General features: G+C 32.2%; 4 protein-coding genes, 1 long non-coding RNA gene and 1 pseudogene across 20 annotated transcripts; 3 read left to right on the top strand and 3 right to left on the bottom strand.

Moving 5' to 3' along the window:
* Positions 1-219: 219 nt before the first annotated feature.
* LOC128391865 (uncharacterized) lies at positions 220-25966 on the bottom strand. 16 transcript variants are annotated; one of them, XR_008325880.1, is made up of 14 exons: positions 3461-3632; positions 3232-3288; positions 3030-3042; positions 2790-2935; positions 2569-2622; positions 2362-2392; positions 2127-2184; positions 1876-1938; positions 1620-1687; positions 1412-1454; positions 1168-1211; positions 942-984; positions 718-759; positions 220-515 (listed from the first exon to the last, which is right to left on the bottom strand). It is a non-coding gene; the product is annotated as an uncharacterized LOC128391865 (long non-coding RNA). The 16 variants fall into 16 exon arrangements; XR_008325883.1 differs by lacking the exons at positions 3232-3288; positions 3461-3632 and adding an exon at positions 25535-25966; XR_008325885.1 differs by having other exon boundaries at positions 2127-2266; positions 2790-3042.
* LOC128391860 (uncharacterized) lies at positions 3797-5599 on the top strand. The gene is made up of 2 exons (XM_053351816.1): positions 3797-4356; positions 4442-5599. The coding sequence occupies exons 1-2, from the start codon at positions 4220-4222 to the stop codon at positions 5508-5510; spliced, it is 1206 nt and encodes a 401-aa protein (XP_053207791.1). The 5' UTR covers positions 3797-4219; the 3' UTR covers positions 5511-5599.
* Positions 5490-8275, bottom strand: LOC128391858 (very long-chain specific acyl-CoA dehydrogenase, mitochondrial-like). The gene is made up of 3 exons (XM_053351814.1): positions 8069-8275; positions 7826-7929; positions 5490-7728 (listed from the first exon to the last, which is right to left on the bottom strand). Exon 3 carries the CDS (start codon positions 7713-7715, stop codon positions 5790-5792), a length of 1926 nt encoding a protein of 641 aa, XP_053207789.1. The 5' UTR covers positions 7716-7728; positions 7826-7929; positions 8069-8275; the 3' UTR covers positions 5490-5789.
* Positions 10708-16236, top strand: LOC128391864 (uncharacterized; annotated as a pseudogene).
* On the bottom strand, positions 16045-18213 carry LOC128391859 (uncharacterized). The gene is made up of 2 exons (XM_053351815.1): positions 17404-18213; positions 16045-17294 (listed from the first exon to the last, which is right to left on the bottom strand). The coding sequence occupies exons 1-2, from the start codon at positions 17666-17668 to the stop codon at positions 16321-16323; spliced, it is 1239 nt and encodes a 412-aa protein (XP_053207790.1). The 5' UTR covers positions 17669-18213; the 3' UTR covers positions 16045-16320.
* LOC128391861 (polycomb group protein Pc-like) lies at positions 19692-22334 on the top strand. Its single transcript, XM_053351817.1, has one exon. The coding sequence runs from the start codon at positions 20483-20485 to the stop codon at positions 21602-21604; it is 1122 nt and encodes a 373-aa protein (XP_053207792.1). The 5' UTR covers positions 19692-20482; the 3' UTR covers positions 21605-22334.
* Positions 25967-26023: the final 57 nt, after the last annotated feature.

The raw sequence follows: 26023 nt of genomic DNA, 5'->3' as shown, positions 1-26023 counted from the left end.
ATTGTTCTCTTTGTAATTAAGCCAGTTGATTTCCTTAATTTTCGTTTTCGAAATTTAATCGATTCAAAATCTTGATCGATTTTTTACCTTTACAAGTTTTTCTCTGTCATTTAAATGAACCGAAAAGTGAATTACTAATCCGACAAAGAACCCACATCCTGTTAGATGTTGTAGATTAATCAATCATTGACTGATAAACAATCGTATAACTTGAAATGATTTAGTTTTGATTGTAATGTTTATTGACGACAAAATTTTATTCATAATTACAGAATTTAATTACTAGGAAATGATTTTGACGTTTTTAGAAAAATTCGAGATGTAAACAAGTTTTGGTGGAAATCCGGTTGATAAATTTTTGATCGATTTCAATCAAATTATATCGATGAAAATTTAATTGATCAACAAAAATCAGGTGTTTAATAAATTACAGTTCTATGCTCATAAAAATGGATAATAAAAGTGAGACAATTTGATGACGAAGACATGAAACTCCAATAGTGAACATCTTGATTCTATGGTGAAAGAGAAGAAAAAAACTAGGTTAAAATCTTATTACAACTCAGTGGAAATCATTGTAATTGTTACAATTGATCAGTTGAAGAAATTTGTTTATATCATGGAAGGTAAACGGCGGTGTTTTTTTAAAAACTATATCATAAATTGTTTTTCATCATTAAATAAACTCATCAACATTCAAACAAATTGAAAACTCACCTAAAAGTTACCGGTAAAAATGGAGAACCATAAAATTGAAAGCTGGATTAAAGATAAAAAGGTAATTAGCAAACATTTATCACGTCGACAATCAGGCTTTAATTGTTCTTAATTCAGATTTTTATTGCCTATGAGTTGGAATCAATAAGTGTTTGTGCACATTCATATGGTCACGTTTTATCATCAATGGGTTCCATTCAATTTCAAATAAATATTATGTTTACCTGGACAAACTTAAATTGTAAAACAATCCTGAACTCGATAATTCTGTCAAGAGATAAAGAAAAAAATTAGATTTAACAAACTTATGGATAAAAACAGTCAATTTTTACAATATCAGATTGTAAAGTTTTTTTCAAATCATATCGGTTTTTTATCAAAAAAACTCATATGTCCCTAACAAGTTTATCATCATTGAGATTAATTACAGACAAAAGGCTTGATTTATACCTGATAAATATTGATGAATCGATTAATGCGGCAACAATTGAGTACTGTAGGTGAAAAGAAAAAGTGAATGAATTAGCAAGATGATTTAGTAAGGGAAAAGGAAATGCTCCATATCACAATCAGGTGTGAAGTTGTTTAAATCACGTTGGTAAACGGCGGTGTTTTTTTAATTAAACATCTCAGTTACTAACAATATTCATCATGTTATGAAATATTGCTCAATTTAAGGCTAATGGAAACTTACCAATTATCAATTTAAACGGGATCATAATTATAATGGAGATTGTCTATGGAGAAATTAAAAAATTAATTAGAAATATTGTCATTGTATAGTAGTTTTTGTTAGAGATCAAATTATTCAGTAAGAATTTTATAATCACTAGTTCAGAGATCTTGGTGATAAATAGACTCATCACAGAGAAAAAAAGTTATAAATTTGCTTTCATTTTTACCTTCAATTTTGTTTGGAAAACACAATTACAACGGACACTCTCTGAAATCATTCGTTAGGTCACATAATCTAATAAAAAATAGAAAAAAGAATGTATCATAACCCTGGCATCATAGATGAATAAAATGGTCATCGACGACATGTGTAGTCAAGACTCTTTCATATTGCATCCTTATTGCCTCGATAAGTAATAAAATTAACAAATCAAGGAGAGTGTAGGTGCCAAAGAGAGCAAGTCACATCAAATTAGAACGTACCATTTGGAATTGTAAAAGACCAAACCATCCAGAGTAAGTAATAGAAACAGCAATGAGGAAACTCTGAAGTAAAAAGAAATGAGGTGTTAGAAAGATGCGTGCTCAAACTTGTACGAAAATTAAAGTTCAAACATAGATGTCTAACTGGTTAATCTTGCAGAATAGGGAACGACATGGATGTCAGAATATAACAAACCAAGTAGCAAAATCTGCTTTCAGAAAGTAACCAATAGACGAAACAATCAAATTACCTGAAAAAATCCATCAAACTGAAATCAACCATGAACCAAAGTCTACATGAGATGGGATCTAAAATGGATAAAGTGTAAGAATCTCTTAGTGCCAATCTTTCAAATGTAAGAAACAATCAGCGTGGAAAAGACTGATTACTCTAGCACAGTAAAGGAAAAGAATTAAATCAACAAAATTAAATTCTTTAACGAGTGTTACTATGCAGAAGACAAGAGCCAGGCCAGAGCAACTTACAAGTAGACCAAAAGTCAACCAAACTCCAAACCTGTTGAGAAATGAAAAAACACATAAAATTATAATCGGGAAATAGTCATGAACATAGTGAATATAAAGTGATTAGTCAGAAATTCTAGAGCGAACAATCATAGAGATCATTTTAACATGTTGTTGGGTATGTTGTCATCAGAAAGAGGATAATTAATGAACTAGTTGGTTTCTCACCTTTGCCTGGTTTCATGAAACCATTGAGTCAATACATGGCATTAAGAAATAAATCTGAAATAAAGAACAAGATTGTATTAGAATATCAAATTTTACATTTGTTACGAAGAGCACAATTGCTTTCAGATAGGGGCGAAATGGTCAATCATGCTTTATCAGCTGAACTAAATTCAATCATCATTGTGATCACAATAATTTCACCATCAAATACGAGCTCTTACCTTTTCCCATTTTCTTCATTTTCCCGTTCCAATCACCAAAACGATGATTTCTAGATAATTTCAAAAGACCGAAATTGATTTGAGAAAATACATTCGTGTATAATTGATTTGATAATCAGATTCCACGTTAAGGAAGTCAGATAGGGCTAGGTAGTCGTCATTAGAATAAGATAGACTAATTCAATCATCATTGTATCCAAATAGAAAGAAAATATTTCCAACCAAATAATGTAGACTTACCATTCAATTAATTCTGTAAATCAATAAAAAGAGAGGAACACAAATTAGATGAGAAATAGAATTTACAATTTCTAATCAATTACTCTGGTCAGAAAACGTGGGTGAAACGAAGGTTATCCATCACTATTGTATCAGTGTGGTGCATGATATCTCATCATATTAGAGTAATTAACCTTGAGATAATTAAAGGATTAAGACTTACCAATTGCTCCATTGTGATGTATGTGAACCACGTGGTTACAAATCAAGCATGTTGAACCTTTCGAAAGAGAGAAACCATTATAAATATAGAACAAATTTCAGCGAATTTCACACAAAAGTTAAATTAAGGCTCAGTTCAACTTGTTAAACAATCATAGAAATCATTAAATAAGGTATGTTGTCATCAAAACAATTTGACCAAAAAATTTCATAGAAAACAAGAGACTTACCATAATATATACGAAATAATATCACCACCGATTGAATCGGTCAAAATTGTCAACTACTTATCCATTACATGAATTGGTGATGAGGAACAAAAAGTAAAGACAGTTGACATCGTAATTTAAGAATAGAACTAACAATTAAAATTAAAAAAATTTCTCTTTTAAATCGTTTTTACGGAAACAGAAATAAAAATAAATTTGTAAACCGGAAAAAGCAAAGAAAAGAAACTTTACAAAGAAAGAAAGTGACATCTGGTGAATAGAAAACAAACTTATTAAAAGTCACTCTTTTTCTCAACTTCTTTAAAATAAGAATTGCAATTTACCTTTGATTACCTGTTATCAAGTGTTCGTTTTAATTGATTACAGTGAATTTCCGATCGTTTGGATAAGTGATTTCAGCGAAGTCTCGAAGTCAATGGTGAAGTGTTAGCCGATCGGTGAGATTGAAAAGTTGACCGAGTCTGATGAAGTTAATTGAATATTTACAAAGATCAACTATGTAAACAAGTGTCGATGGTTAAATTGTTTGTGTCCACTTGCAACCGAATCAACATTTGATACTTGAAATTTTGGGTTAAAGTTTAAGATAAAAAGGATATTTGAATTTCATTGGTCAGTTGATATTCGTCTTGGCCTAATGGACTTTTGAACGAGTTTTTCTATATTCGTATTTTCATTTTTTTTTCATCTCAATCAGTTTGATTGCTCGTTTGCTTTGGTTAAGTTTTCACAACTTTTTCTTTCTCATTGTTTTTCATCATGTCTTTTACACAACAAATGAAATTAGCTCTTCTTGAGGCTTTTGTCGACAATGACCGATCTTTTGAAGCGGCTATTGACCATATTCACCGTGTTTATGGAAGAGACAATTGTCCATCCGATCAAATCTGTATAATGTAAGTTTAAAAGATCAATTTACTTTCTTTGTTTATCTTTTTCTATGTTTCTATAAATTGATCAATTTTTGTTTTCTTCCAATAGGTTCATCAATGCTTTACTTTTAGATGATGACACAAGTGATTCAAGTTCAGGTCATAATTCAGATATGGAAGAGAATGAATCTAATGATGAAGAAAATGAAGATCACGGGGTTTCATGGCCAGTCCAACATGGAAGTGACCATGGCAGTGACAATGAAGGTGAAAGTGACAATGATATTATTGAACAAAGTGCTCAATTTGAGCAACTACATGTTGACCCTTCAGCATTTGAGGCCTTGAAATCGTTTTTCAAAGATAATCCAGAAGGGACCATAGCCGAAGCTCAGACTGCAATCGGTGAACAAGATGATTGGGTTAAATTGTTAAAGAAATATTTCATTAATCAGAATCCAATGTACATTCGTATCTTTCATCACCCCGAAAGTGAACATTATACTTTGAGAAAAACTTTTGCTGACCGATTGCTCGATTCACTTGGAAGTGGACAAATTTCCCTTGAGAACCTCGTCTTTGCTGATTATTGTACTTTCAATTCACATCGATCAGTTCAACGACAAACGTACAAATTTTTTGGACATTATCCTCCATATTATGTTCGGCTTCGTTGGCATCCAATAGCTGTCAAAATTTATGCAGCGATGTCTTTGAACTTTTTAATTATCAATTTTGTTGATGGTTCAACCAGTTGTGATGATGATGGTTCTTGTCTCATCGATACGATTAAGATCAATTTCAATAATCGAGAGGATAAATTGTGGTATGTTCAGGATGGAAATGACCTCAACTCAACAGATCTTCATCAAACTCTACGCGAATGTTTCGATGAACGAGTTATCGGATTCGAAAATTCTCAATTCTTTGGCGGTGGAATCGTTTTCCCACCTAATTCGCCTTTCATTTCACCTTGTGATTTCTTTTTGTGGGGTCACATCAGGAATCACGTATATAGAACAAAAATCACTTCATTGGTACAATTAAGAGAAGCCATTGTTAATGCCGCTTCGACCATCACACCCGAAATGAGGAGAGAAGCAATTAGAGCGACAATTAGAAGACTCGAATTCGTAAGGATTACAAATGGCGAAGAATCAATTAATGTCTATATGTAATTCACATTTCATTTTGTTTCACAAATTAATCACATTTTTTTTCAATTTATTACAATAAATGAATTAAATTTGTCGTCAAAAATTTACAATATATTTTGCTCTTTGATAATATAAAAATGAGAATGTTTTTTTTGATCGAAATCAACAGTTATAGTTTTCGACTTTTGGGTAAGAGTTTGACTCGGTTCGAAATAATTAGTGTTAGTAATTAATATTGAAAAAGGGACAATTAAAGCTGATTGATATGGAAATACGTTCGAAGGTTTCAAGATTAATTGGTTAATCTCGTTCGATTGGATGTCGATGAGAAACACCATTGTTAACGAATAGAGAATCAGAGATTTTTCTCAAACTGTTAAAATCAGCTAATTTTTCACTGGTTCGACAAGCGGCAAGATTGGCTTGGACTCGAGTTGATCCTTCGTTACAAATCACTTTGACCATGTTGACCTCGTGTTGGGCTGAAGGGAAATTTTTCTGAATCGATCGAGTGGCTCGTGAAAGTGTTACAATCATGGAGTAAATGTCAATCGCTGAATCGGCCAATCGTTTGAGGATAAATTGTTCATGGATAATTTTCTTATTATATTTGATTAATAAATGTTCAACGGTGGCACCAAAATTGGTCACGGCTTTGGAGACTTGAGACGCTGAAGGTGCTAATTCGGGAGAGACAAATTCGGCAAGTGATGGACCTGAAGCAAGACCAACGGCTCTGAAAACTCGTTTGGTTGATTCATCGAAAATCATTCCCAAATTGGCAACTGGATTTCTCATTGCTTTTTGTAATTCTTTCAAATGGAAACCAGCATTTTGGATTCCGGTTAAGGCGACAAACAAACGGAGAATATCATTTGTACCTTCGAAGATTCTGAAAATTCTAAGATCTCTCATTATCTTTTCGACTCCAGTATCTCTCATATAACCCATTCCACCGAGAATTTGAATTGTCTCATCGCAAACAAACCAGGCCGCTTCCGAGGCGAAAACTTTAGAAATTGCCGCTTCCAAGTGGAACTCAGTTGATCCTTTGTCCATATTACCGGCTACCATATAAGTCATAGATTCGGTTATGTATTGAGCGATGGCCATTCGAGCAATTTTTTCCTGGATGGTTCCGAAGGTGGAAATTTTATCACCAAATTGAACACGATTGTTGGCGAAATCTGTTGCTTTAGAGATACAGAATTTCATCGTTCCACTGAGTAAAGCTCCCATTCCAAATCTTCCACTATTCAAGATATTCATTGCTACCTTGAAACCTCCGCCAACTTCACCAAGAACATTTTCCACGGGAATTTTAACATTCTCAAAGTAAACTTCAGCGGTGTTTGAGGCTTTGATTCCCATTTTTTGCTCAGGAGGACCTGATGAAATACCACCGAAAGCTCGTTCAACAATGAAAGCGGTCACTTTTTCCTTTTCCTCTCCACTTGATGTAACTACCGGAGTTTTAGCGAAAACGGTGAAAACATCAGCGAAACCGCCATTGGATATCCAAATTTTAGTTCCATTAAGAATATAATGTGATCCATCGGGCGATAAAACTGCTCGAGATTTGATAGAACCAGCATCCGATCCCGAACTTGGTTCAGTTAAAGCAAAAGCGGCCACTTTACGTCCAGTCGCTAAATCGGGAAGATATTTACTCTTTTGAGCTTCATTTCCATACAATAAAACGCCTTTGTATCCAATTGACTGATGAGCCCCCAAGGTAATCGCAAGACCTAAATCACTTGCACCCATGATCTCCGCGAGAACAGCGTATTGAGTGTTATTCATTCCAGCACCTTCATATTGAGGAGGAACCATAATCCCAAATGAGCCCGTTTCGGCGAGGGTTTTCATCACCTTCTCATCCGCTGCTCCTTTCAGTTCAGCGGCTAAGGCATCATGTTCAGAGAAAAGCTTCTCACTGGGTTCACGAATCATCGCAAGGGTTTCCAATTGATCTTCCGTTAAAACATCAGGATAAGGAAACACTTGATTCACTTTGGCCTGACCAGAAAACATACTCATCACGAAGGAATTGGTTTCGGGAGGCCTTTCCTTTTTCAACTCTTCTCGTCTCTCCTCCACCGTTTGAGCCTGAGTGGCCATAAGTCGTTGTAATGAGGATCGTGGATGCAAAGTGAGAGGTGAACATCGGGCTCCATTGAAAATACCACAGTTTCGAACCAACTTAGCCAATATTAACGAGGTCATAATGGGAAAAAAACTGGACCAAAAAACGTAAACAAAGAAAATAAAAAAAAACCAGAAAAATGAGTAAACACTATAAAGGCAAATAGAAGACAAAATTTAGGTTAACTTACATTTGAATGTAAACAAACCAGAAATAGAAAAAGATTAGATTGATGATTGAATTAAATTGTCACAATGAAAAAATTTGATTAAAAGAAAGTTGATTTAGTAAAATCTAGAAAAAGATAAGAGGAAATGATTGAAACAAAATGTAAGAAAATAACATGAAAATGTCAATAAACAATATCGATAGAAATGAAAACAAAGTCTCATTGAAATGATGATAAATGAAGAAAATCTGATTAAATAATTACCCTGTTGATCAGTGATCAAAGATCCTGATGAGCAAACAATTAACAGAGAGTAAAAACTGGAATAAAACCAAAGATAATTAGATAATTAATCAGATGAAAAGAGATGAACAAGAAATCAAATGTTGTCGCACTGAAGGTAAATGAAGAGCTCGACCTGCCACCAATAGTTAACTTGAGGTTTTCTCAGTTATCTAATCACTAATCATAATAGTTAATTGTTGACCAACAAAATCAATATTAAAGGTCATCAAATGATTAAGGAAAAAACTGGAAATCAAATGGAATCAAATGTAAAGAGCAAAAGTTGTTTGCATTCGTTTTCTTGTTGACTTGAATTAATGGTCGATTGGATTTAGATGAACAATTTATTTAATTATAATAATTTAGAGGAACAGGTATCTGATTGTGGAATTGAATTAATTTCATCAATTAGAATTAGAATTTGAAATGGAAGCAGATTTTAAAAGGAAAAGGAAATAGTCTTCGTAACATCGACCTTGATAATAAACTTTGTTCCCATCGAAAGGTAACAATCAGTTTTCTCATTTTCTATCCAAGGTTAAGGGTAAGAGGTTAAAGGTTGGACAATTTAAGATGACATATGTAACCAGTGGGAATTTAGTTCTGTGCAAGCATTGATTAAGAAATTGCGTTTTCTTAATCAACCTTGGAATCGTTTTAATTCAATATGATTTCAATTGATTTTCTCTTTCAAAGGTTTTAAGGTTCACAAGGAGTTGAAAGGTAACATAAGGTCAGTTTTTCTGATACTTTTACTTTTAAGTTTCCAACCTCTTAACAATTTAACTAACCAATCAAAGTTTACTATTTACTTTCTCAGGTATTAATACAATCAGTTTCTATCATTTCCTTAATTGTTGTTGTATTAGAGTAAAAGGGTTTTCTTAAAAGAGGAAACAGTTTACAGTTACTTGTTAACCCTTTCGACAATTTCAACCTTCAACCTTAAATTTTGACCTAATAAGATTCAAAATAACCTTGTAACTAGAAATTTAACCTTAATTCAACAATTTAGAGACCAAAGAGTTAACAGTTAACTAGCAAATCAACCAAAAAAGCTAAAGGGTTAATCGGAAACTCAATCAACGGAACTAAAGAGTTAAGGCTTAGGCTCTCATCTAAATCAAATTAATTAATCTCGATTTTCTGATTGAAATTAAAACAATGGAAACTAATTAACTGGATAATTAAACTTGCGAGATTTTTAATGAGAAATGATTAACCTTAACTCTTTAGTTCCGTTGATTGAGTTTCCGATTAACCCTTTAGCTTTTTTTGTTAACTCTAGTTAACTGGTCTCTTTGGTTGAATTAAATTAGTTGAATTAAGTTATTTTTAAAATCTAGTTACAAGGTTATTTTGAATCAAAATTTAAGGTTGAAGGTTGAAATTGTCGAAAGGGTTAACAAGTAACTGTAAACTGTTTCCTCTTTTAAGAAAACCCTTTTACTCTAATACAACAACAATTAAGGAAATGATAGAAACTGATTGTATTAATACCTGAGAAAGTAAATAGTAAACTTTGATTGGTTAGTTAAATTGTTAAGAGGTTGGAAACTTAAAAGTAAAAGTATCAGAAAAACTGACCTTATGTTACCTTTAACCTGGGAAGCATTTAGATTATGATATTCAATAGATTGTAACAATCAGAGCCTCGTTGGGTATCAAAGGATGTTGTTAGTTGATTGTTAAATCCAAGGTAATTAAATCTATTCCCATGGATTTAAATTAATCTCAATGTTAAATACTGTTTGTGGTAACTGTTTAACCTTTTACCGTAACCTCTTAACCTCTTAACCTCATCTTCTTAACCTTGATCCATGTCTTGCATTTCCTCATAAGGAAACAACATAAGGTTAACCTTTTCAAATGATTTTGGCGATTCTAATAATCAAAATAAACTTAAATCACTACCATTCAATGAATAGAAATCATTAAATCCAATCAATCATTTCAATATTAACCAAATCTATGAGTTAATTGTTTTCTTTTTCGAGTGATTATTTTGTTAATTGTCCTGTTTACTTTTCTATCATCATCGATTATCGATTCAGAATCAATTTCTTTGGTAAAAAGCCTTCGGGTCGAAACTTTTGAAAAACTTTCGATTTCGCTGTTTTTTTTAATCATCACAACTGATCTTAATTGTTGTCGATTAAATTTCAGGTGATTTGTTGATTGTTTGATTATGTTTTTTAATGGAAAAAACGACAAAGAAAATCGATAGAAAATCAAACATTAGATCAAATTGGAGATGAAAATTTTCTATTGATCATGATAAACGAAACTCTAACAATCTAATTGTTATTATCTTCTTGTGGTTAAAGTTAAACACAACAATTAAGTGGTCATCTAGTTGTCTGATGATTGAACATGATTAACTTTTAATGTCCTTTTTTTATTGACCAACCATCAATGGAAATGACCGGAAACAATTTAGCAAGTAAACGTGTAGGAAAAGCAAAGGTGAGTTTCATCAATGGAAACCACTTACATGGAAGATGATGAAGATGATAAATCGAACCGAAAAAAGAAAGAGAAAAATTGAAAGAGGATGAAAAAAAAGAAAGTAAAGAAAGAGAAGGAAAAAAAAGGTTAGAGTTGCTCAACTCGTTTTCTATTCATTTACTTTCTCGTATGAAGATAAATGTTTGCTCAATTTAAATTGTAAACATGTTTGTTAATTTAGTCTTTCTTTTCTTCTGTGATTAACACTAATCATCTAATGACATTAATTAAATTCCCATTCTGATGATTAGATTATTTGGAATATCTAATTGATCCTCTTTTCTTCACCTTGGTTGTCAATCTAACAAAAAGCTCTCAGTGTTAAATCAGCTGTTTACTTGATCAACATCCCAAAAGAAATTGAAATGAATCTGTTAATCTAATGATCTGTTTCTCAATCTATTACCATGATAAATTCATTTTCCATTCATTTTCCACATTTACTGAGTATTCCTAATGGTGGGAAACATTCAGATGAAGAAAAGACAAAAGTGAACCCATTGAATTATCATGTTTTCGAGAGTAACAATCAACACATACAAAGAATCGCGCATTGGTAATATAAGTCTTCATCTTTACTACACATTAACATCAGATTTTTTGTCTTCTCCATCATCATCATCATCATCTTCATCATCTTCTCCTCTTGTTATTGTTATATTTATATAAACCATCGCAATGATTATTAATTACCCGGCAGTTTCAAGGTTGGCTTGGTTGGATTCTGCCAATTTTGACAAAGAGGGCTTCCTGTTTGTCCGTGAGAGACGTGAGGGTTTATTTAATCATTGGAAAAGTGAAACATTCATTGAACGACTTTGCCGGCTTCGAGGTAACCTTTTATTTATCCTGTCAACAAGTAATCCGGATACAAAGCTATCAGCTAATCAGCAATATCATCCCAATGGTAACAAGGCTAATAACAATAGTAGAAGTGATAACAATTACGTAAACAACAATATTCACAACACTATTACTCCAACAACACCATCGATAGTTAATAATCATAATAGTGATGGTTGGATTGATGAAACGACAACACACCAACGGATTAATCAATCATCATCATCGTCATCAACAACAACAACCACATCGACAAGTGAGATTATTGGTAAAGATTCAACGTTAATTGGTGAAAATCGGATCGTTTTTATCTTATTATTGGAAGAGTGTGTTATCAAATTATCGGAGGAGAGTAACAATAAACACTTTTCCTTTATCATTGAATTTGGTAAAAATGATCCAACAAAACCTTTTCATTTCACTACAATCTCTCAACAGGAGAGAGATTCTTGGGTTGAATGTATCCACTTGTCGAGTTTAAATTATCTTAAATCACTTCGAAAAACGTTCACCAACCTTAAGATTTTCTCTGACCTGGCATCGAACTCTCAAGATCCAATCCTCGATCCCATTGGAACCACAAGTTCATCTTCATCAGCAATAAACTCATCTTCTACTTCCTCTTCCTCTCAACAACAACAACAACAATTAGTTCACAAGGGCTTCCTTTGTTCCAATTCTTATATGAAAATTAATCTCTCATGTACTGTTATATTATCTGATGGTTCACCTTTAGAACCAAATATTTTCATCGCCGTCTTTTACCGGAAGGAGAAATTTACCTCTTGGACTTTTTTAGACAAAACGGAAATTGTTTCCTCACAAAGTGCCAAATTTGCTAAGCAATTTAATTTACCTTCAGAGGATTGGTCACAATATCAATTACGATTTAAGGTTTACGATGTCGTTGAACGTTTAACTGAAACTCGAGTTCTACTCGGTGAATCTGTTTATGCTTCACCTTCCATGATTATGACCTTACCCGAAACAAACATTGACAATTCACAAATTTTTGATCTTGATATTTTATCAACTCTTCGTGATTCCCATGTTATTGGTAAACTAAAGGTAACAATTAAGGGACCCGTTTATCCGGAAGATAATAAATGTCACCAAACTGAATCTCTTGCTACATCTCGTCGACCAAAAAGCTTACCACTTACATCAATCCATTCAACACAATCAACTGTATTATCATCATCAACCAAATCAAACAATAAAGCAGCTAAATCATCATCGTCATCATCATCCCAAGTCACCACCATGAGTAAATCAGAACACCCATCTGAAGGTGGATCAGGAGAAGGAAGAGAAATGGATGAAATAGAGAAAAGGGAAGAAGATGAAACAATCGGTTCACCATTGGAATCAAATAGTAATAATTGTAAACAATCAAATACGTTATCATCCAAGTAATTTTGATTCCAATCACCAACAATATCTGTTTATGGTTACTGGAATCTAGATGATGATCTTTTTGTGAATATTATCCATCGATCTTTTCAATTTGATGTTCCATTGAAAGGTTTTAATTCAGATACGTGAGAGTAAATCATCAACAAAATAAGACGAAAAATAATTTTCCAAATTCGTGATGATCTTATCCTATGTACATGGTACTCACCACGAAATCTCATCTTTTATGTCTACCAGATTAGATTTTTACTCTTAATTTCCTTAATTTCCTCGTAAATTAGTAAACAATCATAATCTTAATTAGGTTGATGATAATTTTATTTTTCCATTACTCTAATTTGATATCTTGTTCGCTCTCAGGAATATTTTCATGGACGATGAGAAAAAACTAATGAACTGTGTAACTTATTCATTGGGTGAAGTTAAACCCGATTACCAACGAACCCAAATGAGAGTATTGGAATCACATTTACGTCTTGTTAATGTGGTAACCGAATCGATAAACGAACTGTATCAAGTCCAATTGGATAAGAAATTTTTTCGACCTTCAATCGCTAAGAAAGAGCTTCACTTCCAATACGTGCCACTTAACCTTCACCTACAAAGGTGTCTAGTCAACGATTCGGACAGTGGTACCAAACGAAGGTCAACAATTTGCTACAATAATACTCAACAATCAGCAATCAAATCATCTGATATTCTCGAGAATAGCAATTCAACTAATTCATTGGATGTTTACTCTGTAGGAGCTTTTGCTGCTCATTATTTAGGCTTTGATCAAGATAATTTAAATCTAAACAATTTGGATGCCCACTTAGCCTCTAAAAGTACCTCAGTGTCAACATCAACTTCATCTTTAACATCATCATCATTATCATCATCAAGTAATCTGAACATTTTATCCTCAAAAGATGTTAATTCATCCATTTTGAAAGTTTGGAAAGCGATGAAAAATTTCCTGCTAATTTCATCAACAGTTCAGCTAATTGATGTTTCCATGAGAAAGTTAATGTTTTATATTGAAGATGGTTCATTGGCTCAAGATAAATTGAAGACACTTTATGAAATGATTGATTCAAATGCTCATAAGTTAATCAACGTTCTTGATCCAAGGGATGTTGAAGAAACGCTCATGTCACTTGAGGTGTTGAAAAATCATTTACCCAACACTGGAACAACCAACACTAGTAATCATCATACTTTCAACTCTGGATCAATTAATTACACTTCAGGAGGTAAAATAACAACCGCTGATTGTTCAACCAGTGAAATTAGGACAACCAATGAGCCAACAATTAACAACAGGAAGAATAGTCAATCAGCCACCGTTGCTGCCGCTGCTCTTGCCACCGAAGAGCAACAAGAATTGGAACCAGTGGATCTTATTTATCTCAATATTAAGGCGAGTTTAATTAGTATCTCTGGAAAGATTAACAATTGCAATGTTCCAATGGTTAATTCAACTGGTGGTGGAAGTAAATGTTCCCGGTCAGATATCGAACCCTCAAACGGAAATTGATCTCTGCCAATGCTGCTCTTTTAAGAATCAGTTCAATCTGTTATGCAATCGAAGCAATTAAATTGGAACGAGAAAATCTCGAACTTTTCTACAACCTTCGACTTAAACGAGGAATGATTTTCAGTCAAATATTAACCACAATAATTAGTTCAGTGGTTAATGAAATCAAGTCAATCTCCTTCCAACGTAATCTAATTAAAACCAAATCGATATTTGTTTACTTTCAATCATTACTCAGTTGTTATGCTCAAGAAATCGGAATGCTCAACGACATGGCCGCCGCTGTATCCGAGCTTAATTCATGTGTTACATTTGTTTTCATTAATTTCAAAGATTCAGCTCGATCAACATTAGATTTACCTCGAATCGAGGGCAACGGGTAAGTTAATTAGTCCTCTAGCAATTAAATCTTTCCCTTGTAATTACTTATTTAAAAATAGTCATAAGCTATTGAAACAAACTTTTATCTGCTACTAAAGCAACTAGAATATGATTAACTAATTATTCATTTCTAACGATCAGTATTAACGATTTGTTTGGTTTATTGACTAATTAAATCAACAATCAAACATGAAAAAGCTTCATTGATCAAGCAATACACAAGTATATTTTTAGAATAAGATTTGACTGATAATGAAAGTGAATCAATTCCATAACCTAATTAATTTGTTTCGTCCCTGGCAAATCAATTAATTAATTATTATCAATTTGATTCTCTTCTCAGTCACAATGTTAGGGTAATTATATCAATTTCATCACAAATTTTACCTGATTACCTTGAAGCTCAACCAAAAGCATTACTTTTTAATATTGGAATCAATGAACAAGCAACTCTTGCAGAAACGTAAGTATTATTATCCTAATTATGGGCAATCAATAAATTGATTGTATTTTTTTCATCGTCGTTTATGCTAATCAACAACTAATCAATTGTATGTTTTTATTTTCCATCTTTCTTAGACTTGGTTTGGTTAAATTACAAGAAACAATTAATCAAAATGCTTTCCATAAATTAGAACAATTTATTTCAATTGTTGGTTACAAAGATGATTCTCATTTGGTTGATTTAATTACAGCCTTAAAGATTGAACTTTGGTCTCGTCGAGCGAAAAATGTTCGTATTCTACATTTAATGGAACAGATCACTTACCGTTTGAACGGTATTCGTTTTACAAGTTGTAAAAGTGCCAAAGATCGAACCTCAATGGCGATCACTTTGGAAGAGGTTCGATTCTGTTCGAGAAAATATCATTTCAATGAGATCGATGATTCTCAACTTTTCCAGCAAATGCTCGATACTTTAAGAAGGTACTAGACTCGCAACAATTGAAACTATTAATTGTAACTAATCATTTTCTCTAATCATTTACAGTGAGGGAACTCGACGGGAAAATACTCGTAAGAATATTGGTATCGCCAAGTACGCATTTAATTCACTGAAAGCGATGACTTTACCTAAATTATATCGACCTCCTCCTGGAACTTATAGTAACGTTCGTGATTAGATCAACAATTAGAATGATACAATGATTATAATCGCATTTACAAAATGATGGACAATCATCATGGATATAAAAAACTCTTTCCTTCATTAATCATCTCTAGTCAATTGAAGTTATTCATTTAAATTAGAAAACAAAGAACAAAAATATTCAACAATCAGTTTACATCATTTGGAAATAATTTTAATCACCTTAATCAAGGAACCAAAATCTTAATGTTGTCCAAATCATTTAGAAGAAAAGAGCAATTAATTGAATCAATTTTCTTTTCTTTTCTGTTACTTAACAATCCGTCAATTATCATTTAAATAAATATCATTATTATTATCAAGAAAAATAACAAGCATAATACAAGCTGATGAATTGTGACTCCATTTTCATTAAAGTGAATCAAATGTCACGTTGATTAATTGTTTTAAATAATTGATATTCGTCTCCTCTCTTTAGGGTGAGTATGGTGGAGGTGGAGGTAAAGTCATCGAGTTTGGAGGAACCATAGCTGATAAAGTCGGCGGTGGTGGAGGGGGAGATTGCCAGCGAGGTGAGATTGTTTCCTCAAGTAAATTGTTTGCTTCAGAATCATAGGGAGGCGAAAAGTAGAGAGAAGATGAGAAAAAGTAAGGTTTGGGTTTAGCGAGAAGGTTACAAGCAGCAGCGATTAAACCAAGAAGCCCAGCGAGACTAATTAGATAATAGCTGATTTCGAAGTGAATTTCCACATTGGGTGGATGTTCATTATTCCAATTTAAAAAATGAGCTTTGTTTACTCGTCTTCTTTGTTCTTTCTCTAACAAATCAGCAACCAAATAAGCAAAGCCAAGTGTAAATATACAAGAAACAACACCAATTAAATTGGCTAATGCATGACGCCTCATATGTTCAAGAATTTTTCGTTTTGTACCCAAGGTGTCAAGAAAAAATTGAAATAAGTTGAGTAATAGACTTGAAAAGCATAAAATAATTATCGTCCTTCGTAAATGACCAATTTCAGGGGTTATACAGCTGATATGAGCTCGACCACTTTTCACCGAGATACTTGGATAGATACTTTCTGTCAAATCACGATTAATTGACCCTTGACGTTGGAGCAACGAGCCATTGTTATTCGGGTTACCAGATAAAATCTTGGCTTCACCTTTAGGCTGAAGGGAAGCCTTTATCTTTTGTCTTTCAATGATATTATTTGTATTTCCTCGTATTTCCTCCTTATTAACACTATTACTTGCTAAACCATAATTGTGTGGAATGAAGGTAAATGGTTCGATATAAAGTTCCTGTAATCCTATATAAACGCGATCACAACGTCCACCTCTTATACGAAACCATTTAGGTTGAGCAATAGCTGCTGAAAGTGTTGCAATGACCAATAAACTCATTAATGCAGCCCACAAGTTCCTCTCACCACATCGGTTTGAATCTGAGAATAGAAAATAAGGATAAATGTTACAAATAATTTACATAAGACAATAAAAAGAAAAAAAAATTGAAAGCTCTAAGGCTCAACATTAATGAAACAGATAATATACCAAAGAAACTTGAGGCGAGATGATGTCTAGTTGAACTATGATTGTAGTAATTGCGACTATTGTGAGTCCTTTGAAGGTGTGGAGGGCCTAAGATTGGATTGTGTTGCCTTCTAGGCCTTGAACTTCGTCTTCTTGGTCGATTGTGACTACTACTTGAACCAGTTTTAAATGAATCAAGGAAAGTAGTGATATAAACTCCGATGATTTGGATTCTAGATGAGGCTTGGTCTCTAGCTCGGTCCACATACTCTCTTAGATTAGGCATATTGAGATTACTTTGTAAATATAGTTACAAATCCATTTGAATAAAGTAATTTAGAAAAAATTATCAGATCTTTCAACTAATAATTGACCAGATTAGGTCGAATAAATTTAAACACAAACAAATTAATGAGAGCTGAATGAGATGCTGATACTTTGACTGAATATGACAAGTAAAAGTGAACACTTCCAATAGAATACAAGAAAACAAAGTTAAATGAATAAATGGGTAACAATTAAATTAAATTTAGGATAAAAATTAACAACAAAAATGATCAAAATTTGAGGTCAATGTTGATTTGAAACACGAATTGACAAAACAGAAACACTACCTTGCCTTGTAAATACAATTAATGATGAAACAAAAGATTTACAAGGTTACGAGGTAGAAACAATAAGAATTAACAATCTAATGAAGGAAATTAATTAAACCCAAAAGTTCACCATAGAGAATTGATTAACCCTACAATTAAAATCAACATGTTGATGATAAAATGATCAACACAATCATAATTAAATTAATTAAACAGATAACAAAACAACAAGAAAACACTTGACAACAAAAAGCAAAATCATCTGACGAAGAAACTAAAAGAAAACCGGCAAATTCAAATCAAACTTTAATTCGGAAAAAAATTATTTTTAATCAGATGAATTGCAATTTACTTGGAATTGAATTTGAATTGGAAGTTGAAACTTCTATTTCAAATAAATTGATCGAAATTCTATAAACCATCAGTTTAAATCTTGGTATCTGTCAACTCGAAATCTTTTGAATTTACAATTTACTGACTGAGAGAAATTAATTTTGCTTCATCAAACTATTAAATTTCTTGAGTAGGAATAATAATAAAATGATGGATTTTGTTGAAAAATATTAAAATTAGTCAATTAATTAACCAATTAGCTACCAATAACCTCAAACTATAGGGTGACCATTCACTAGGCCGTTTACTTTTTCGTTATCGTGACCTTCCAGTGATCGTTTATGTTTGTCGAGGCCATTGAATCATCTCAGCGGACGATAACATTTTTTTCTGGTCAATATCTTGAATCAGTTTCTGTCATTTTGAGCTTAAATTGGTTGAGTGTCAAGTGAATCACGAACATAAATTAACTGTGGTTGTTTTGGATGCGAAAATTTTAAATCAGTTAAGAAGTTTATAATCATCAGCTTCTGATGATTAACTGTGTATCCGTTACTCACCAATCATTTAATGAGATGCTCAAAGATTTTGGAGGAATAGTTTTTATTGAATTTACTCAACCTAATAATTTAGTTGATTGTGATGATGAAAATTATATTTACACCTACGAGTGTGTCTACGATTCGGGCAATGGTACTAAACGAAGGTCAACAATTCGCCGAATGATTAAATTAATCATAAGCATTTAGTGAGAATGACAATCAAATAAAATATTAAAAGCTGTCAACTAACCAGTTAATTAACCAGTTGAATATTTCATTTTGAAATGGTAATCACCAAATTAATTACTTTAACTGATTGTTATTTGATTATAAAAGTCTAATGGTGATTGTAATTGATCAGAATCAGAATCAGAATCGTAATGATTTGATTATATCAAGAAAATAACAATTAGCTGTTCAAACAAGTGATTACTGAAAATTCATTAGAAAATTAGATACTCTTTGTAAGCAAAATTTTCCAATTGTTTATTTAAGATCAACTTGATTGTAAAATTAATTAAAAAAAAGAAGCAAAAAAAAATGATAATTAAGATTCTGAAAATAATGAAATAAACAATTGAAAGGAAACTAATCAAATATCAATAATAACAATAATAATAATTCAATGGTTTGTTCAAATCGTCTATGATTTGTCAAAGATCAACTTACTAATTAAGAAGAAGAGCAACAATTAAGCTAATTGCGAAGAAAAAGAATAAAATTGTTCGCTTAATTTTCCCACCAAAACCGAAGAGAAAAAGAAAGAGGCGCTGTAGGCCTTAGTTTCTTTTCTTTCTTTTTGTCTGTCTGTTTGTCTCTTTCCAAGTTGAGTAAATTTTTTCTTCTTTTCTTATTAATTGTTTCCATCAACGGTAAAGATGATTAAATCATCTGTTTTACATTAATTACTGATTCTGTTAACTAATTACTTTATCTCTCTTAAAGTTTCTTCTCTCAATTGAGAAAACTAAATGTTTAATTTTACAGTTAATTATTTTTATCTTCTTGGTGGTAACAACAACAAATCTTCGCCTTCTCTTCATCAATTTCATATCATAACAACATAACTTGTTTTTCTTTTCCTATTCTTCATCATCATCATCATCATCATCTTTCATCTTTTACTCTCCTATCTTTTTGCCTTCTTTCGCGTAAAATTTATTCTACTCTTTTTTTTCTCTTCCTACGAGTTTATTTAGTACCTTTGGTTTTTTTCTTCGCCGTCTTTTTACTGTTCTTTTTGGAGAATTGACAACAAAAACAACAAAACATCAGAAAAATAGACAGAGAGAAACTTGGATAGATTTTTTCTCTTTTTTACTTTGTTCTATTCAATTTACTTTCTCCTCTTTCTTTTTTTGACTGTACCTCTCTTTCTACTCTTTTTTTCTCAAGGAAAATCTCTCTCTCTCTCTCTATCTCTATCTCTCTCTTTTCTTTTTCTTTATTGCTGTTGATTCAGCAGTGTTGAAATATTTGATACTTTATTCCTGCAAATCTAATCTGTAATCCTTTATGGTGATTTCGTCCTGGTGTTACGTCTGTTAACGAAAATCTCTGTTGATTGAGTAGTTGAATCACTATAACCATCTCATTACTACTTCTAAGCCTTGCAGAAGTTAGGTAATCATGAAAAGCAAACAGTTGAATAAATCATCGGTTACAATGAACTCAAATAAAAGTGAAGCTGATATTATAAGACGAGAAAAAGACATGGAATTATCTTCGGTTGGTGATCGTGTATATGCAGCAGAATGTATTCTAAAAAGACGATGTAGACATAAAAAAGTTCAATATCTTGTTAAATGGAAAGGATATTCACCTAGACACAATACCTGGGAACCTGAGGAAAACATATTGGATGAAAGGTTAATATTAGCCTTTGAGCAAGCTCAAAATGAAGGTTACAATTCTTCCTCGGGCCATCATCATCATCAGCAACAAACAACATCAAATTCATCGCATTTACACCATAATCATCATCACAACCATACACATAAAGATAAGAAAGAGGATAAAGAAAAGGATAAAAAGACAGCGACAACAACAACAGCAACCTCAATAATAGAAGAACCTAAAGAAAAGGAATCGAATAAACAATCAATTAGTAACAACAGAGTTACTAGTAACAGCATGGCGACTTCTACTTTGTCAACGCCATCATCAGTCACCAATTCTGGTAATTCTGCAAGTGCCCTCCCTCCCACAACCTCAACATCAGCCACAACAACAACGATTTCTGTGAACACAACAAGCAGCAAAAAATTATCAACCCCGGTAATTAGTAACGTTGGTACTAATAATAATATTGGATCTGGTGATGTCAATAATAGTAATAATGTTAATAAACTCGAGAAAGGACAAGAAAAGAAAAGTGAAGATAGAGAAAGACATAAGAGAAAATTATCTTCCGTTAGTAATCATAATAGTAGTAATAGTAGTGGTGTTGTTAATCATGTCACAAGTGAAAAAACTGTTCGAAATTGTTCACCTCCACCCGATTTTTGGAAGAAACAGAATAAACTTGTTGACCAGATTCTGATTACCGATGTTACCGCCAACGATATGACCATAACTGTCCGTGAATGTAAAACTTATCAAGGATTTTTCCGTGAAAGAACCAAGAAAAGTATCGCCGTGGCCACGGAACCTTCAGGTGTACCTTTACCACCGATCCGAGTCTCTCCTGGTAATCACCCAACAGTCATCAGTAAAAAAATCAACTCTATCAACAACACCAACAACCAATAAACACCAACTACCTAATAAATCACTAAATATAATCAACTAATCACCAAGAAAGTTATAAATTGAAACAAAACCAGATGAAAAAAATATATATACAAACACACAACTATAAATATATATTACAAAGACAAAACCATCGTAACAAAAGACGAAAGATTAACCAAAAGTGAGAAAACAATAGTGGGCCATTTGTTTATAATTAAAAACAAATTAAGACAAAAACACACATTTAAAGTGATCAATGGATTTGATTAAATTTGCATCTTCTTTTTATTGGACACTCGAAAACAAAATCATATTTATACATATGATGAGAGCTTCTGGTTGCGCTCACAATTAATTTATTGGATCCGTTAATCCCTTTAATTGCATGTAAATTACTACAATTAATTGTCTCTCCTCCTCTGTACCTAAATCTATACCAACACAAAGACTTAAGAGACACAACTTTAATTAATCAATTACCACCTTAATCAATTTTATTATATAATTTAATTTCTCCTTAATTGTAAACACACATCCAAACCAACTACTGGAAAAAAAAGATCACAAGTGATTTAAATGTAAAACAAAACAACAAAAAAATCCTAACAATTAGAAATTCACTTAACAATCAAATTAACTACCAAAGTTAATGTATTAGATAAAGAAACAAATATCAAATATCAAAAAAAAGCTCGGTGATTCCTAAGAATTAAAAAAATAAATTGTTATTCTTCTTATGAAAATCAAAGACTTGGTTTAATTTTTTTTCTATTAATTGTAAAGAACAATTGATTTTAATTAAACGTGAAAGAGAAGATCAATCAATTGGAATTCAGGTGATTTTTTACCCGCTTCTTTTTCCAGGTTACCTTTTGTTTGCCGAATCGCTTTGTGACCATTGGCCTGGAAATTTAACCGCCAATTTGATTGCGATGCGCAATCGAGGTTTAGATCAACATTTTCAGGTCGCTTTCGGTTAGATGACAATTTGATTGTCATTTAGAAATAAATGATTACATCGATATAACGATTGCAAAGTCAATTTTAATTTACATTCTCATTTTGTCTTCAATAAAATTAACAATTTGGCAGTGAGAGTTAAATATTAAGATATAATTTAAGTTACAAATGTATTTAAAGCTTAATTGTAAAAATAAATATTGTAAATAATTTTCAATTGGTGTTTATGTAGATTATCACAGAGATTGCTTTTGATTGGGTACAAAAAGTTATTGGACTAGAATGTGATTTGTATTAACATTAATTGTGAGCTTTTTGTTGAGTATCAGTTGGAAATAAATATCAGATGCTTGATTATGATTGTTGATTAATGGATAACAAAAAAAGCCAGATAATATATCTGAAGTTGATTGACAAATAGATGGGAAAAAAACTCTACGGATATAATTGTTTCCGTTTCTTCATTGCATTGGAACCTGAAATCGGATGAAATAGAGAAAACAAAATGGGAGATTAACATCTGATTATATTATTGATCAATTGTTTGAACTGATAATTAATCAGTTGAAGAAATTGTTTATATCATGTTGGTAAACGGCGGTGTTTTTTTAATAAAACTAATTCATAAATTGTATTTCATCATTTTACTAACTCGTCAAGAGTATCAATGCAAATGCTCACCTAGATCATCATGATAGACGGATAAGTTCACGGCCAGAAGTTGATTCCTGTTGAATGGTTCAAAATGAGAAATTAGATCATGTAAATTCAATGAATATGAGTTAATACGGTTAAATGATCAGTTGAAGAAATTGGTTAAAATCATATTGGTAAACGGCGGTTTTTTTTATTAAAAAAAACTCATATGTCCCTAACGGTTTTTCATCAAGTGTCAAGTTAATTTCATTAGATAGAGTAGTAAACTTACATGAAAATGTCCATTTGCATAGGAATATTGATTATCAATAGAATCTGTAATTTGGAAATCATTATCAATTAGATGACAGTGTGAATGATGTGAAACAAGAAGATGATTCAACTCATCAGTTATATCCAAAGAATGAGATCATTTTCATGATTTATGAGAAAAAAATAAATCAGCTACTATCTAGATTCATCAGTGTATCTAAAGAATCAGTAATTGAATTGGTAACTTACCGATAAAGTGAGCTAAGCAATTGAAACGATCGAAATCATAATTTTCTACTAAGATAAACCAGGAACTCAGAATCAGAAGGGTTTTCGTTGAGTAACAATGATGTGAATGGAATGATCTTGGTAAGTTTCTAAGTCATTCTCGTTTGCTCAAGACACGAAATTAATAATGGAGCTGCATAAGTAAAAGAATGTGGATGAATATTCAGCACCTTCGAATTGTATAAAAAAATGTGAATAGAAAAAAGAATGTATCATAACCCTGGCATCATAGATGAATAAAATGGTCATCGACGACATGTGTAGTCAAGACTCTTTCATATTGCATCCTTATTGCCTCGATAAGTAATAAAATTAACAAATCAAGGAGAGTGTAGGTGCCAAAGAGAGCAAGTCACATCAAATTAGAACGTACCATTTGGAATTGTAAAAACCAAACCATCCAGAGTAAATAATAGAAACAGCAATGAGGAAACTCTGAAGTAAAAAGAAATGAGTTGTTAGAAAGATGCGTGCTCAAACTTGTACGAAAATTAAAGTTCAAACATAGATGTCTAACTGGTTAATCTTGCAGAATAGGGAACGACATGGATGTCAGAATATAACAAACCAAGTAGCAAAATCTGCCTCTAGAAAGTAACCAATAGACGAAACAATCAAATTACCTGAAAAAATCCATCAAACTGAAATCAACCATGAACCAAAGTCTACATGAGATGAGATCTAAAATGGATAAAGTGTAAGAATCTCTTAGTGCCAATCTTTCAAATATAAGAAACAATCAGCGTGGAAAAAACTGATTACTCTAGCACAGTAAAGGAAAAGAATTAAATCAACAAAATTAAATTCTTTAACGAGTTTAACCATGCGGTAAACAAACCTCAGTGAGAAACTGAAACGAAAATAACTTACCACCAGAAAAAAAATCTATGGATCCACAATTGAACTGCACTGTTGAGAAATGAGAAACACAATTAAAAATGGGAAATAATAACCAAAAGAGTAGAAATGAAACTATTGGTCAGAAAATTCTAGAGTTAAAAAAATCATCAAGTTCATGGAAAATTTTATGTTTCATCATCAAACTGCAAAATCAAATAAAATCATCTCAATAATATTACCTTTTCGTTTTATTTTTAAGCACCAAAACAATGAAAAATTCCCAGTAAAAGGAGAATCAATATCATTGATCTCTCATCTTGGTCAATGACGACGATAAATTCTGAAATAAACATAAGTGTTAAATTAGAATTTCAAATTTTACATTGGTTACGAAGAGCATAATTGCTTTCAGATAGGGGCGAAATGGTCAATCATGCTTTATCAGCTGAACTAAATTCAATCATCATTGTGATCACAATAATTTCACCATCAAATACGAGCTCTTACCTTTTCCCATTTTCTTAATTTCTCCCGTTCCAATCGCCAAAACGATGATTTCTAGATAATTTCAAAAGACCGAAATTGATTTGAGAAAATACATTCGTGTATAATTGATTTGGATAATCAGATTCCACGTTAAGGAAGTCAGATAGGGCTAGGTAGTCGTCATTAGGATAAGATAGACTAATTCAATCATCATTGTATCCAAATAGAAAGAAAATATTTCCAACCAAATAATGTAGACTTACCATTGAATTAATTCTGTAAATTAATAAAAAGAGAGGAATACAAATTAGATGAGAAATAGAATTTACAATTTCTAATCAATTACTCTGGTCAGAAAACGTGGGTGAAACGAAGGTTATCCATCACTATTGAATCAGTGTGGTGCATGATATCTCATCATATTAGAGTAATTAACCTTGAGATAATTAAAGGATTAAGACTTACCAATTGCATCATAAAGAGCCACGTGGTTTAAGCTTCTTTTGTACTTAGGGTAATGATTTAATTGCTTGAGCGAAAGATTCTAAAACTTTGACTGAAAAATAGTAAACTGGACCATGTTTTGAAGCTTTTGTTTTGTGGATGAATTAAATCAGTATCATCACATCAGAATTAACCAGAGTCGAAATTACAGGTGTTTGTTGTATCGATCTTAATGAAGATAATGAAGTTACTGAGGACGATTGAGATCCGGTAAGTGATCGAGATCGATGAAGTGACCTTGGAGAATCTTCTTCTGATTTTGATGATCGTCTCGATGAATTGTAATCTGGTGATCGATTTGATGATCGAGATGGAGAATTTGGTGGTGAATCGAAGTCATAATCTTGGGCATCGTATCTTCTTGGATATCGTGGTCAGTATCCACGAATCCACGACCTCATATATCTGCGGTGTACCTCGTGGTCGCCTTGCATCGTTTGACTCTTTAAA

Source organism: Panonychus citri, unplaced genomic scaffold (genome assembly GCF_014898815.1).
Source record: "Panonychus citri isolate SS breed McGregor unplaced genomic scaffold, ASM1489881v1 Contig00135, whole genome shotgun sequence".
Classification (NCBI taxonomy): Eukaryota; Metazoa; Arthropoda; class Arachnida; order Trombidiformes; family Tetranychidae; genus Panonychus; species Panonychus citri.
The sequence above is the reverse complement of the archived record's forward strand: the minus strand, read 5'-3'. Positions and strand labels throughout refer to the sequence as shown.

Bases quoted from the DNA above. Each gene is read 5' to 3' on its own strand.
- LOC128391859 (XM_053351815.1), bottom strand. From the start codon at position 17,668: ATGCCTAATCTAAGAGAGTATGTGGACCGAGCTAGAGACCAAGCCTCA. The intron at 17,295-17,403 runs GTATATTATCTG...TTCTATTCTCAG, and splicing joins TCTCGCCTCAAGTTTCTTTG to ATTCAAACCGATGTGGTGAG.
- LOC128391858 (XM_053351814.1), bottom strand. From the start codon at position 7,715: ATGACCTCGTTAATATTGGCTAAGTTGGTTCGAAACTGTGGTATTTTC.
- LOC128391860 (XM_053351816.1), top strand. From the start codon at position 4,220: ATGTCTTTTACACAACAAATGAAATTAGCTCTTCTTGAGGCTTTTGTC. The intron at 4,357-4,441 runs GTAAGTTTAAAA...TTCTTCCAATAG, and splicing joins TCCGATCAAATCTGTATAAT to GTTCATCAATGCTTTACTTT.
- LOC128391861 (XM_053351817.1), top strand. From the start codon at position 20,483: ATGAAAAGCAAACAGTTGAATAAATCATCGGTTACAATGAACTCAAAT.